The sequence below is a fragment of the Stegodyphus dumicola genome, chromosome 10 (genome assembly GCF_044657685.1).
Source record: "Stegodyphus dumicola isolate Sdum_Otavi_A_Nest chromosome 10, ASM4465768v1".
Classification (NCBI taxonomy): Eukaryota; Metazoa; Arthropoda; class Arachnida; order Araneae; family Eresidae; genus Stegodyphus; species Stegodyphus dumicola.
This window is the reverse complement of record NC_140777.1, coordinates 101,919,984-101,936,356: the sequence shown is the minus strand read 5'-3', so window position 1 is coordinate 101,936,356 and position 16,373 is coordinate 101,919,984. Positions and strand designations below refer to the sequence as shown.

At 33.3% G+C, this 16,373-nt stretch overlaps 1 protein-coding gene across 5 annotated transcripts in view; it reads left to right on the top strand.

Annotated features, from left to right (window-relative positions):
• Window positions 1-16,373, top strand: part of LOC118198098 (DGAT1/2-independent enzyme synthesizing storage lipids-like) — a 177,957-nt gene that overhangs the window by 101,697 nt on the left and 59,887 nt on the right. For all 5 annotated transcript variants that reach the window (XM_085825320.1, XM_085825321.1, XM_085825324.1 and 2 more), the window contains exon 4: window positions 11,874-12,041. In XM_085825320.1, the coding sequence (XP_085681446.1) occupies window positions 11,874-12,041 (168 nt within the window). The remainder of the gene's footprint in view (window positions 1-11,873; window positions 12,042-16,373) is intronic.

Below are 16,373 nucleotides of genomic sequence, written 5' to 3'. Positions count from 1 at the left end.
GGTCCTTGTTTCTAAATTCCTAAAGCTTGCTCTCCAGTCAGCTAGTTCCATTCATCTTGTTAATCGTCCCATTCTTTATATCTCTAATGTTCTTAATTCTAATGTTAATCTCTTAATTCTAATGTTACTCATTCTTAATATCTCTAATGTTAATCACTTGGAGGATCAGATGAAAGTATTAAAATATAACCTCAACTTATCAAAGACATCTAAACCTATAGTTCCTCAAATCATTGCCCATATTTGAAAGGCTTTTAAATTTTGTAAAATTTCATAAATAGAGAAAGATATATTCTGCTACTTAATTGCTCATAACATGAATTTTTATTAACAAATTGTTACTTTCATCTTAACCAAGAAGAAAGGAAAGTCTTAATTTCGAAAGCTGATAAAGCTGGACAAATAATTGTTATGAACAAACATACATACATTGATGGAGTCCTGAAACTCATTAATGAAGGCCATACTGCTCAATCTCTATAGATCCTGCAGCTTCCGACTTGACAAAAGTTGAAGCAGCTGTTAAATCTTCTCATATACTCCCAACTCAGTTTAAAAAGGTCACCCATTCCACGTACTGCTAACTGTGCTAGGTTTTATGTGTTCCCCTAAGGCCACAAAATTTAAATTCCATTTTGAATTATAGTTTCCAATTTAGAACAACATCATATCATTTGGCTAAATATTTTATTTCCATATTTTCTCTTTTACATTCTAACAATATTCACACTGTAGAAAATTTTATTGAAGTTGTTAATGAGCTTGCTGCACTTCATTATGGTTCGTTTGAAGCTAAATCACTGTTTAACAATGTTCCAGGTGAAGGAGCACTAAAATGTCGTGAAATTAGGTTTTGAGAATTCAATTTTATGCATAGTGAAATTGAAGATTTCATTTCTTTTACTAAAGTCTCTTTAAGTTAAATCAACTTTGTTTTCCAAAAGGAATATTATCACTAAATTGAAGGATTAGCTATGGTTAATCCTCTCAGTCATATACTTGCTGACATTTACATTCACTGTTTCAATGTCAAATTATTTAAGAAACTATCTATTCGTCTCTGGATTCACTATGTAGATGACTATGTAGTTTACTGTGCAGCAGTTTTTGATGGATTTGATGGAAAAAAAAATATCGTAGATTTTATCTGTTATAAAAGTGGCCTAAACGTTCAGTTCATATTTGAAACAATCTGACAATACTCTTTTCTTCCTTGATATTCTTGTAATATGCTATGAATACAATTTCAGAACTACTGTTTACCATAAACCTTTTTCTATTTGTTTGCCTCCTCATGCTAAGTTATATCACCTGGCTAAGCAAAAACTGGCTTCTTTTTACTATTATGTATTTCACACTGTCAAAGTTTGTTTCTCAGAATCCCTGCTTGTTAATGAACTTTTATTTGAGATCAGTTGTCACTGACTGAGGATTTTCGCCTTCCCCCCCCTAAAAAAAAGTCACCTTGCCATTCAAGGAAGACATTACAATGTTAGAAATAACATTAACAACTTTGCCATGCTTCCACTTCATCCTGTTGAGCAGATTCTCTACAAATTCAGTTTTCAAGTCTATTTCTCACATATCAATTAAATCCATGGTTCGATTCTTAATGATTCTATTTCTGACTTTATGTTCATATGGAATTTATAGCATATCTTCTCTGTGTTGTTGGAGAAATATGGGCCAAACTAAAAGAGCGTTAAAGTTTTGCATTAAGGAACACAAATCTCTTATCTGAAAAGGCAAAATTAACAAGTCTTTGATAGCTAATCGTAGTTGAAAATTCATTTATAATTTTGACTTTGGGTCTGCAGAAATTATCCAAAAGTCTGTTTCCATTGGTGAAATATATTTTCTTGAAACTTTTGATTTTAATTCTAATCAAGTCCTTCCTAATGCATTTAAAATTCTATTAATTTAATTTTCCACTTTTTTTTACTATTTCTGCCAACAGATGGTGTTATCTTCTCTTTCACTTTACTGCTTTTGGGTATAAATACAATCATGGCTCTCTCTTTATTGCAGATTTTTTTTGGCTTCTGATAAAGAGTGAACTATACCTGCCCTCAAAATCAATAGAATCATGACTAAAATTTATGCAAGCACAAGCTTGTCACTTTGCTTAATTTTAGGAAATCAGAGTAGTTGTTGGAGAAATGAGTTTAGCTAGTGCGCAGACTAAATAAATCCTGGGATTGCAGCTATAAAGTGAAATTTAATTAACATTTTTCACTTTTGCATGCCCGAAAAGGTTTGTTGTTTGTAAAGCTGTTTTGATATAAAAAGAAAAATTAAATGCTTGAATACATTAAGCCTATTGTCACTTTTGATATAGGACTTCATTTTTCAAGTCTATTTGCTTTCTTGCATTGTGCCAAAAGTAATGCAAAAGGTGACTTAACTGATAACAATCATCTGAATCTCACTTCTTAGAGTGACTGTGTCTTTATACACTACTTTGCAGCATTATCTGCACTACAAGCTATACAATTTTGCCATCATTTACCTAATTTTAGACTCTTTGCAGGAAGAATTCAGGTGTGTACTTGATGCCATCTTGTTTCATGATTCTCCTTCAATGCTGATTTTTCCCTTCTTTATCCATCTGTACGTAGTGCTTTTGTCAATAATATATTCTCCATAAATATTCTATAGCTTCTTGTAGAACAGGCTGCATATTTCTTTTGTCAGGAATTCAATGGTTGCTTATTGTTTAGATTTAAATTCCATTATTTATTTGCAATAATGTTAGTTATCATTACATTGTTATGTAGCAGAAGATTCACTTCAACAATATATGGAGTGTGGATGATATATATTTGTAAATAAAAATTGATGTGTACACCACATGTTATCCTTGTGCAGAATATTTAAGTATACACACTTTTCTTGCATTTCATGTACACTTATTGAATTGAATTCATCTACTTTGTCGATAGCGCATAAATCACAATAGAATAATGCACTCTTTAAAATTCACTATATTTATTTATCATATTAACACTGTGGTATAGGTTCACTTAACAGCATTACATCTCGTTCATTTTATAACTTTATATGCTCAAAAATTATATCATCTGAAGAATTATCTAATTTTTGCCACATGTTATTTTCAAATACTATAATAAATCTAAAACAATGTATAAAAGAAATTAAACAAATAAAAAAGAAACAGTTTTCACAAACAAAATCGAAAACAATGTATAAAAGAAATTAAATAAAAAAGAAACAGTTTTTCACAGAAGATTCAGTGCCGCTTACTTAATACGCATTCACTACTCGTAAACATTCTCCTTTGTCTGAGACCGACTGGTATTTACTGCTAATGCAAAACACTTTCCCTTGAATTTTATTAGAGATATATATCTTATTCAATTAATTGAGTTCTCCCTTTGCAGCAAGGCAAAAGTAAGTACAAACTCAAAATATCTTCATTAAAAATTGAAAGATATAGAAAAACATAAAACACCAAATACAATTAAAACACTTAAAAAAACAAGAAATTTGGGAAGAAGGCAGATTTTTTAGTGCACTAAACTTTCCTTTTGGTCCCACTCAGCAAAAAGACACTGAATGACTTTTCCTGTTCTGCTAAGTTTCAAATGTAAACAAATATGGCTGCTGTGTAAAAAAAAAAAGGCGGGGCTTATCCGCACTTAACTAACTTTTAAATTGTTGATAATTCTACAACTATTGCATGCAGATTAACTAAAGGCATAAAAACCTTAACTGGAATATAAGAACAACATAGTTAAATCATTTTAAAAGCAAAAAATGCACAATTTCCCAACATACAAGAATAAATAAAACTGAGCTCAAGGAGCCATGTTAACAGAGTGGGTATATATATTTATGTACTTTTGGTGTGGCCAATTGCAACCAAAAAGGGAGGTGCACAACTACATGCTATAGCAGTCCTATATACAAAATTCCAATGTTCTGAGGCTACTCGGTTTTTAGTTCTGCAAGATACATACATAGGTATGTACAGATGGCATGAAGAACTCTTCTCGGTCCATTTTAAATGTTTTATAATTCGTTTGGGGAAAAAAAAAGTCCTTCATTCTGTCCTTACATGCTGAAGTCAATGCAAAAACATCATTAAATTGCATTCAATAGTGGTCAAAATGGATATTTCAGTTGAAATATGAAACCCAGAAATTTTGTGATTACAGTACTTTCTATACAGTCAAAAGTCGTTAATCCGGACTCGTCGGGACTTCGGCGATTCCGGATTATCGATTTTTCCGGATTATAGATCATCAGTTTAAATCTGGTAAGATGGCATGCAGAAATTACAAAATTAAAATATGAAACCGTAATTTATGAAATAAAGAACAATTATGATCTAAAGGGTATCAAAATTTACAAAAAGAAAAAGCTTAATATTTATTTGTTTACTTTATTAAACATTTCTTTCAATGTAAGTTGCTTCGTTTCATGTGATAATACTTTCTCTTTAATTCTATTAAACAGACATAATTTCTTGTTTAGTTACAAAGTTCCGCTGTTCAAGTCCTATAATTGCTGTGTTGAGAATACCGACTAATACTAATTTGTCAATCGAAATGTTTTCGTTTTCAATAACCTCTGGGTCACTTTCTTCACTATCGGAAGCGAATTATAATGACGAGGAACTTGATTTAAATCATATCAAAGACGGAGTACATCGAGATGAAATACTACACTTAGTACGGAATTATAAACCAAATAAAATAAAAACATCTGCCCTGAAGATAAGGATAGTGCTGACAGATCAACTTCCAATCTGCCGCGTGAAATTGATAAACAGATTTCGGATTTCAAAACATACTTTCGCTTTGTAGATACAAATTACATATTAGTAAATATATATCGGAAATTCTATTTGACATAATCTTTCTAATCTATCATAATCTAAAAATGACGTTTCTGCCCCCCCCCCTCTGCCGCAGGGCAGCGTGAAATTGATAAACAGATTTCGGATTTCAAAACATACTTTCCCTTTGTAGTAAAAATATATCGGAAATTCTATTTGACATAATCGAAAGTTCAAGCTTACTTTTATAAAATTGCTTTAACAGTCTGCAAAAAATAATAAGCCGGATCCAATTCGAAGATTAAGGAACAACGCAATCTGCAACATTAACTGAATTAGATAACTTTAGCTTAGCGTATAACTCCATTACACATTAAACGCGCATGCGCACAAACATATTCGCAGCCGTAAGGGTCTTACGCGCTCTCGTAAACGCCTGTGCGCATGCGTGAACGCGACGCATGTGCAGAAAGTTTGTAGCTCTGAGGTCCGGATTATGGGTGTCCGAATTAACGACTTTTGACTGTACTTCATACAAAGAAGTAAAAAAAAAAAAAAAAAAAAAAAGGTTGACCTTTGGATTACTTTTTATGCATGATAATATTGAATTTTTAATTTTATGCTGGTAATAGACAAAGAAACCACACTGTGATTTATTTAATAATAAAAGCACTCAAGAAATATACAGTATAATGTCTGAAATCCGGACTCGTCGGGATTTCTGCGATTCCGGATTTGGGATTTTTCCAGATACTAGATCCATCAGTTTAAATTTAGTAAGATGGCATGTAGAAATTATGAAATTAAAATATGAAATTTGGATTTATGAAAGTATTTATGATCTAAAGGGTATCAAAATTTACAAAAAAAAAAAAAAAAGCTTAATATTTTTTTGTTTACATTATTAAGCATTTCTTGCAATGTAAGTTGCTTAAGTTGCTTCGTTTTTAGTGCTAATACAGTCAAAAGTCGTTAATTCGGAGATGTCGGGACTTCGGCGATTCCGGATTATCGATTTTTCTGGATTATAGATCATCAGTTTAAATCTGGTAAGATGGCATGCAGAAATTACAAAATTAAAATATGAAACCGTAATTTATGAAATAAAGAACAATTATGATCTAAAGGGTATCAAAATTTACAAAAAGAAAAAGCTTAATATTTATTTGTTTACTTTATTAAACATTTCTTTCAATGTAAGTTGCTTCGTTTCATGTGATAATACTTTCTCTTTAATTCTATTAAACAGACATAATTTCTTGTTTAGTTACAAAGTTCCGCTGTTCAAGTCCTATAATTGCTGTGTTGAGAATACCGACTAATACTAATTTGTCAATCGAAATGTTTTCGTTTTCAATAACCTCTGGGTCACTTTCTTCACTATCGGAAGCGAATTATAATGACGAGGAACTTGATTTAAATCATATCAAAGACGGAGTACATCGAGATGAAATACTACACTTAGTACGGAATTATAAACCAAATGAAATAAAAACATCTGCCCTGAAGATAAGGATAGTGCTGACAGATCAACTTCCAATCTGCCGCGTGAAATTGATAAACAGATTTCGGATTTCAAAACATACTTTCGCTTTGTAGATACAAATTACATATTAGTAAATATATATCGGAAATTCTATTTGACATAATCTTTCTAATCTATCATAATCTAAAAATGACGTTTCTGCCCCCCCCCTCTGCCGCAGGGCAGCGTGAAATTGATAAACAGATTTCGGATTTCAAAACATACTTTCCCTTTGTAGTAAAAATATATCGGAAATTCTATTTGACATAATCGAAAGTTCAAGCTTACTTTTATAAAATTGCTTTAACAGTCTGCAAAAAATAATAAGCCGGATCCAATTCGAAGATTAAGGAACAACGCAATCTGCAACATTAACTGAATTAGATAACTTTAGCTTAGCGTATAACTCCATTACACATTAAACGCGCATGCGCACAAACATATTCGCAGCCGTAAGGGTCTTACGCGCTCTCGTAAACGCCTGTGCGCATGCGTGAACGCGACGCATGTGCAGAAAGTTTGTAGCTCTGAGGTCCGGATTATGGGTGTCCGAATTAACGACTTTTGACTGTACTTCATACAAAGAAGTAAAAAAAAAAAAAAAAAAAAAAAAGGTTGACCTTTGGATTACTTTTTATGCATGATAATATTGAATTTTTAATTTTATGCTGGTAATAGACAAAGAAACCACACTGTGATTTATTTAATAATAAAAGCACTCAAGAAATATACAGTATAATGTCTGAAATCCGGACTCGTCGGGATTTCTGCGATTCCGGATTTGGGATTTTTCCAGATACTAGATCCATCAGTTTAAATTTAGTAAGATGGCATGTAGAAATTATGAAATTAAAATATGAAATTTGGATTTATGAAAGTATTTATGATCTAAAGGGTATCAAAATTTACAAAAAAAAAAAAAAAAGCTTAATATTTTTTTGTTTACATTATTAAGCATTTCTTGCAATGTAAGTTGCTTAAGTTGCTTCGTTTTTAGTGCTAATACAGTCAAAAGTCGTTAATCCGGAGACGTCGGGACTTCGGCGATTCCGGATTATCGATTTTTCTGGATTATAGATCATCAGTTTAAATCTGGTAAGATGGTATGCAGAAATTATAAAATTAAAAATATGAAACCATAATTTATGAAATAAAGAACAATTATGATCTAAAGGGTATCAAAATTTACGAAAAGTAAAAGCTTAATCTTTATTTGTTTACTTTATTAAACATTTCTTTTAATGCAAGTTGCTTCGTTTCATGTGATAATGCTTTCTCTTTAATTCTATTAAACAGACATAATTTCTTGTTTAGTTACAAAGTTCCGCTGTTCAAGTCCTATAATTGCTGTGTCGAGAATACCGTCTAATTTGTCAATCGAAATTTTTTCGTTTTCAATAACCTATGTGTCACTTTCTTCACTAACGGAAGCGAATTATAATGACGAGGAGCTTGATTTAAATCATATCAAAGATGGAGTACATCGAGATGAAATACTACATTTAGTAAGGAATTATAAGCCAAATAAAATAAAAACCTCTGCTCTGAAGATAAGGATAGTGCTGACAGATCGACTTCCAATTCATTGCGCGCTGCGTTGTTTCCCTCCCTCTGCAGAGCAGTGTGAAATTGATAAACATATTTCGGAATGATTAGATAATCAAAGGATATGCCTTTATCCATTTTTTGCAGCAATTACACTTTCTGTTTAATGGACTTCGAAACATACTTTCGCTTTGTAGATCCTTTACATATTAGCAAATATATATCGGAAATTCTATCTGACATAATCGAAAGTTCAAGCTTACTTTTATAAAATTGCTCTAACAGTCTGCAAAAAATAATAAGCCGGATCCAATTCGAAGATTAAGGAACAACGCAATCTGCAGCATTAACTGAATTAGATAATTTTAGCTTAGCTTATACCGTCCGTTATACATTAAATGCGCATGCTTAAACATATTATGCGCACACATACTCGCAGCCGTAAAGGTCTTATCCGCATGCGTAAACGTCTATGTGCATGCGTAAATGCCTATGCGCATGCATCAAAGCGACGCATGCGCAGAAAGTTTGTAGCTTTGAGGTCCGGATTATGGGTGTCCGAATTAACGACTTTTGACTGTACTTTCTCTTTAATTCTGTAGAAAGACATAATCTCTTGTTTAGTTACATTGTTGAAGTCCTGTAATTGCTCTTTCGAGAATTCAGACTAACTTGTCAATCGAAATTTTCTCGTTTTCACTAACTTCTCTGTCACTTTCTTCACTATCGGTAGCAGTATTTTCTGGATCTAGAACCATACTACATCATCCTAAATGATAAAAAAGGTACTCACAGGTAGAATGAGCACTTTAATAACTTGTTAAATGACCATACATGTGATGGGTCTTCAACCTACCCAACTACCTCTGTAAACACCGATAGTATCCCGTCACCATCTTTGACAGAAGTTAGAGAAGGAATTAAAAAGCTCAAAAATAACAAAGTTTATAAGATAAAAATAAATAAGTTCCTTATATTTGTTTTTCAGTGTAGTATGCTATTGTAGGTCAATAATTTTGTTTTGGATTTCGGTTGGGTAACAATTGACATCTTGCAAAGATTCTGAATTATTATAGTGTGTTTGTTGATCAATACAGTTGATACAGACAATATTATTATTTTTTTTAATCTCTTAATTTTTCGATAAGTCTTCTCTGTGCCATTATAAAAACTCCATTGTGCCCATAGGTTGGCTATCCCTGCAATAGACCAAAAAGAAAACAAACTGCTGGTGCCATCTCTTGATAAAAAATGAAAATGACTATGAAATACTTTCTTTTAAAGGTGAGGGTAAAGATTGATTGGATTTGAATCTTTAGTTAGAACTGAAAGATTTTTTATGAATATAAATGAATGAATATGAAATTATGAGTATGGTGGATGGTAAAGCACTTCCCAGCCCCATCGCTTGAACAAATCAGTCACAGCTTGCGCTGCATGCGGCCGAGCATTGTCATGCAAAATGAGAGGAGCGTTCTGCAGAAAGTGTCACCATTTTTTTCTCAAAGCTGGTCTGAGATTGTGCTCCAAAAATGAGCAGTAATACTGCGCAGTGATGGTCTGCTGTGGGGGAACAGTATACGTTAGGATGACACCATCGCAGTCGTACACAAGAATCACCATAACTTTCACATTGCTGGGGTTCTGACGAAATTTCAAATGTCATGGTGACCCGTGATGACGCCATTCGTTTAATTGGCGTTTCAGTTCTGGCTGGTACGATCGGGCCCAAGTCTCATCCAGCATAATGACACGGTGTAAAAAAGCATCTCCTTCGTGCTCATAGTGCTCCAGGTGGGTTCGGGCAGCATCGTATCGTAGCCATTTCTGCATTTCCATCAATTGATGTGGAACCCATTGTGAAGCAATTTTTCTCATGGACAGGCGTTCCTTCAGAATGTGCAACAGTCGTATGCGCTAATCCTGTTTGTCCGGCTAGCTGACAAATCATTTGGCAGCGATCACTGTCCATTAGTGCGGCAACAGCTTGCACGTCTGCATCGCTGACACTCAGACGACCTGGCTGCAGCATGTCTGCCACGTTTTGGCGTCCTTCATTGAATGCTTTCACCCATCTTGCTACAGTTCTCTAAGGCATTGCAGATTCCCCACAAGCCTCTTGATGACACTGTGGTGCTGTACGACCTCTGGCACATTCAAATTTTATCCAACATCGTTGTTCTTGTTTTGAAAACATCCTGACAACCCTTTACTTTAGACGGCAAGCGAATACAAGGATGCGTTCTTCGCGTCACTCCGCATGCACGTGACGTAGGCAGGACGAGTCTTTTTGCTGAGAGGTAAGGTAGGTATGTAATTTACGTGTGGTATACGCAATATTCTTTGGTTTTGTTGCGTAGCGTTTTTTCAGCTGTGTTGCTACTATTAAAGTTCCAACCCTCGTACTTATTGTTGTGCCACATGAAGTAGTTCTTGAGCTAGATAGCATGTGCTATAGCAATTCAGATAGACCATGCATATAAAAATGTTTATTCTTCTGTTTTATTGGTATGTGCAGATCATTATGATTCTAAACATTGCCCTGCTTATTCCTTCTGAACTCGCTGATTTTGCATTTATATAAAAGTGGCTGGCTTCCACTTATGCGAGCAAAATTTTGCAGAAAGCTGATCTGTCATAGTATGCTGTAGGTTCTCCAGTGATCAAGTCTGGATACATATTGATTTGAGTTCCATCTTCTTTTTCAAATCATACTGAAAAGTTCTTTCCATACAAATAAGGAGCAAACATAGTTCACATATGAAAACTTGGGTACTTATGTATTAGTTCACTTTTGCTTAATCTGACAACTGAATGACACATTGAGATAGAAAAAAATATTTATAATTGTAAAAAATTACACTACATACATATTTTGGGTTGGGATTAGCTATTTATCCTGAAAATGAATTTATTGATTCATCTACCAATGCTTCTTTTGTTTTGGTGGAAATTTTGTGATCACTGAGATTAGATTAAAACAGTTGTTCCCTTTAGCGATTTTAAACAAAATAATGTATTTGCATAGAAATTTCATCATAGTTTCTTACATTGTAGCTAAAATACACAAGCTTCTTTTTCAAAATTGATTTTAGGGGGGGATGAAGGAATAAATAAGTAAAAATGAAAAATGAGATGATCTGTTTGTAAAACCATTAAAAAAAAAAAAAAAAAAAAACTTTGTGTCAATACTGGAATGTAATACAAAACAGCCTATATGAAAATACTTAGCAAAATTTAAAAATTATTATGCATGTGGGTGTCAAAGTTTGGCACACATCAAAAATTTTATGAGTTCTTCTAAAGGATTTTGTTTATTAATAAGCAAGGGCCAAAATTCAGTCTTATGTTCTCTTCCATTGCTTTCAGATAATGTTACTCATGTTCATAACGTGCATATATGCAACATCACGGATCATTTTCCTGTGCCACCGTCATATGTGTTTCATAAATTTCAGATCTCTTGGATGTTTTTTTTTATGCAGTTTGAATGACTAATGTACATTTTGCTTATAATTTATTGTTAAAAGCCTTTTAGTCATGCAGTTAACTAATTATAATTGTAAAATATGTAAAAGAGGCATTAGTATTTGCTCAGTAGGTTTTCAGTATCAGCATTCATAAAAATTGAGCACCAGTCTTTTAACTTATTGCTGAAATATCTCCAGCTAGTATATAATACATTTGTACAACTGAGCAATTAGTGACAGTATTATATGGTGACTGGAGTGTAAGATAGTGTTTTCACATGATACAGCAGCATTGGTGAGGCAAGGAGAGAAATAACATAAGAGAAGTAAGTAAAAATGGTGGTCTTAATATTCTCATTCATTTTAATTGCGTATTGCATATTATACATAGCAATTAAAAATGTAATACTAATTCGTAATGCGGCTGAGGGATTTAGGTTCAGAATCAGTAATTGATAGAAATGTTGAATTCTTCTTGATTTCCCTATTTATTTGGATTTTTAAGTAATAGAAAATTTTCTTATTTTGCTAGGTTATGAGATTGAAGGAATTGAAAATATTCCAAGTGATGGTCCTGCACTTATTGTATTTTATCATGGAGCCATGCCTGTGGATTGGTATTATCTTCTTGCAAAAACTATCATTCATAAAAAACGTCTCATTTGTGCAGTCGGTGATAGATTTCTCTTCCATGTTCCAGGTAAATATATTTTTTGAATGGTAATTTTATTTAGTTAAAATAAAAATAACTTTTTTATATATATATTTAGATGCAGCAGAAAAGCTATAATAAAATATAGCAAATTATATTTAATGAGTCTAGGTAAAACCTATCTAAAATAATTAAATTATTATTTGGGGAAATAATTACTACAGTCAAAAGTCTTTAATCTGGACTCGTCGGGACTTCGGCGATTCGGGATTATCGGTTTTTCCGGATTATAGATCATCAATGTAAATCTGGTAAGATGGCATGCAGAAATTATAAATATAAAAATATGAAACCGTAATTTATGAAATAAAGAGCAATTATGATCTAAAAGGTATCAAAATTTACAAAAAAAAAGCTTAATATTTATTTGTTTACTTTATTAAACATTTCTTTAAACGCGTGCATGCGTAAAGCATACATTTCTGAATTTGACATTTGTACTTCATCATATAATTCTGCATAAGAATACTTGTGTAAAGTATTTTTGTGCAAAAAGCGCTGATAATTTTTTTTAACAATTATTATTTTTCCGCTTAGATCTTTGAGATAAGCATAAATTTAAATACTATTTGGGTGTCAATGGGATTTAAAAAAAATCATGTATTTTTGAAAAGGCATGATGGTTATAAATAACTTAATACATGAAATGATATTAAGAAAAAAATTAAAAACTTTTCTTGTGAGAAAAATTTTATTTCTTAAATTTTGAATAATTTTTAAAGAATTAACAAAATATTAGACATAATTTAACTTGTACCTTAAAAATTTGTTTCAGTAACACTGGTAAGCATTCCATTTATGTCTTATGTATGATCAGTGACCAGTGAAAAATATCTCGATAATTTTTTTTTTATTTGATTAGCTAGTTATATTGAAAGGGTTATAAGAAAAGCTGAGCTTAAGTCCTTTGCCAAATATTATTTGTGTGTTAATATAATACAAGAATCATTTTTATTAACAAAATGCAAGAACAAAGATGAGGATTTCCCTCGAAATTGCCATGAAATAGTTTTTTTGTATTATACAGACAAAAGTCTTTTAATTCAGACTCATTGGGACTTCCACGATTCCAGATTATCGGTTTTTCCCAATTATAGATTTTCAATTTAAATCTGGTAAGATGGCATGCAGAAATTATAAAATTAAAAATATGAAACCGTAATTTATGAAATAATGCTTACGTTCAATGAAACAAATTTTGCTCATTATGGATTTAGATATACTGAATACTTGAATGTATTTCTCCAAATTTTGTAATATTGTTTTATTTTGTTCATGTGTTTGCATATGATTCTGTAAAACATTTTTTGCTGTAAGATATGCTTAAAGTGTTTTTCGTTATCCTCGTAATATAAATATGGGTAAATTTAAAGATAAGTAATTTGTCAGTTAAAAAATTGCAGAAATTTAAAAAAAAAGCGATGAAAAATACGAAAAAGTTTGATCCACAAATTTTGTTATATCTAATTTTCATGCATTTCATGTAACCATATAAATGAAGTAAGGTACATTGCATAAGAAAAGGGGGGACAGTTTTGTATCTCCTGTTCTACTGGGCTGATTGACGAAATTCAAATTGCGTTTTTCATGTCTCGAAACTTATGATATGAATAAATGTACTATGACTTATGTATTAGATTTATATACAAGATGATTCTAAATTGCTTTTACAAATTTAGAGGGGTGATAGTACCCATCCAGACGAGTAATAATTACCGTAGAACATAGGGTCGCATTCCACACTGAGAAGCAGAAAAGAGGAATATCAGAATTCCAACCTGAACTTACAACAATGTTGGGAAAGCGAACAAATGAGACCAAAAGTTGCGCAATCTGATTTATTGCTTATTAAAAAAACTTGCAGATAGTGCTCAAAATGCCATGTGTGTCGTGGCGCAGTTGACATCGGAAGGAATGACGCACCTTCCCGATACCGTTCTACGGTCCCGTGGCTGGCGCACCTTCCCGATGATTCCTGGTGCCGTGGTAATTTTGCCTGTGGCAACAACGATTCTCTCCATGAAATCTTCAGCTAAGTCCAAAGGAATTTTGTGCACTAAAGATTTCATCTGCCCCCACAAGAGAAGGTCCAGTGAGCTAGGCACAGGTCCCCCACATCTGATCCATTGTGCGGGATATGTAGCATTCAAAAGGTTACGCACCATGATGGAAAAATGTGCTGGGACTCGTGCATGAACCAGATGTTTCTCTGAATGGGAGCGAAACAGCCTGCAATAAACTGGTAAGTACTTGTTCGAAGAACATACGGTATGTTGCACCGGTCAAATGGTCTGGCATGATGTAAGGGCCTGCCAGGTAATCACCTAGGTTACCTGCCCTAATACTTGAAGCAGTGATGTGTCTTTTTCAAAGACATGGTTTTCTCTGATTGGCTTGCTCCAGTACAAACTAAGAGCAAAATGCTTCTTCTTCTCAGTGCAAATTTGAGTACAGTTAATTCTTGATAGTCTTATGAGATAGTCTCCTTGTCCTTCCTCGATGCTTCTTTACTTTCTTCTTTTCTGCCTCTCAGAGTGGAATGCGACCCTATGTTCTACAGTAATTATTACTCGTCTGGATGGGTATTATCACCTCTCTTAATTTGTTAGAGCAATTTAGAATCACCCTGTATAGCATTGTTCTAATATAGATATTTTGTCACAAAATCAGACTTTTCTGAAATGACATGCCTATTGTTTTCCATATTTCAATTCTATGACTCAAATTATGTCAAGCTACCAAGTTTTGTACAAATTGCGTGAGTAGCTTTTAAAAAGTTAGCTCTCAAAATTTTAGCTCAATGTTAATTGAATTTCTACAATTAACATTGAGCTAAAATTGAATTTCTACAATTAACATTGAGCTAAAATTTTGAGAGCTAACTTTTTAAAAGCTACTCACGCAATTTGTACAAAACTTGGTAGCTTGACATAATTTGAGTCATAGAATTGAAATATGGAAAACAATAGGCATGTCATTTCAGAAAAGTCTGATTTTGTGACAAAATATCTATATTAGAACAATGCTATACAGGGTGATTCTAAATTGCTCTAACAAATTAAGAGAGGTGATAATACCCATCCAGACGAGTAATAATTACTGTAGAACATAGGGTCGCATTCCACTCTGAGAGGCAGAAAAGAAGAAAGTAAAGAAGCATCGAGGAAGGACAAGGAGACTATCTCATAAGACTATCAAGAATTAACTGTACTCAAATTTGCACTGAGAAGAAGAAGCATTTTGCTCTTAGTTTGTACTGGAGCAAGCCAATCAGAGAAAACCATGTCTTTGAAAAAGACACATCACTGCTTCAAGTATTAGGGCAGGTAACCTAGGTGATTACCTGGCAGGCCCTTACATCATGCCAGACCATTTGACCGGTGCAACATACCGTATGTTCTTCGAACAAGTACTTACCAGTTTATTGCAGGCTGTTTCGCTCCCATTCAGAGAAACATCTGGTTCATGCACGAGTCCCAGCACATTTTTCCATCATGGTGCGTAACCTTTTGAATGCTACATATCCCGCACAATGGATCAGATGTGGGGGACCTGTGCCTAGCTCACTGGACCTTCTCTTGTGGGGGCAGATGAAATCTTTAGTGCACAAAATTCCTTTGGACTTAGCTGAAGATTTCATGGAGAGAATCGTTGTTGCCACAGGCAAAATTACCACGGCACCAGGAATCATCGGGAAGGTGCGCCAGCCACGGGACCGTAGAACGGTATCGGGAAGGTGCGTCATTCCTTCCGATGTCAACTGCGCCACGACACACATGGCATTTTGAGCACTATCTGCAAGTTTTTTTAATAAGCAATAAATCAGATTGCGCAACTTTTGGTCTCATTTGTTCGCTTTCCCAACATTGTTGTAAGTTCAGGTTGGAATTCTGATATTCCTCTTTTCTGCTTCTCAGTGTGGAATGCGACCCTATGTTCTACGGTAATTATTACTCGTCTGGATGGGTACTATCACCCCTCTAAATTTGTAAAAGCAATTTAGAATCATCTTGTATATAAATCTAATACATAAGTCATAGTACATTTATTCATATCATAAGTTTCGAGACATGAAAAACGCAATTTGAATTTCGTCAATCAGCCCAGTAGAACAGGAGATACAAAACTGTCCCCCCTTTTCTTATGCAATGTACCTTACTTCATTTATATGGTTACATGAAATGCATGAAAATTAGATATAACAAAATTTGTGGATCAAACTTTTTCGTATTTTTCATCGCTTTTTTTTTAAATTTCTGCAATTTTTTAACTGACAAATTACTTATCTTTAAATTTACCCATATTTATATTACGAGGATA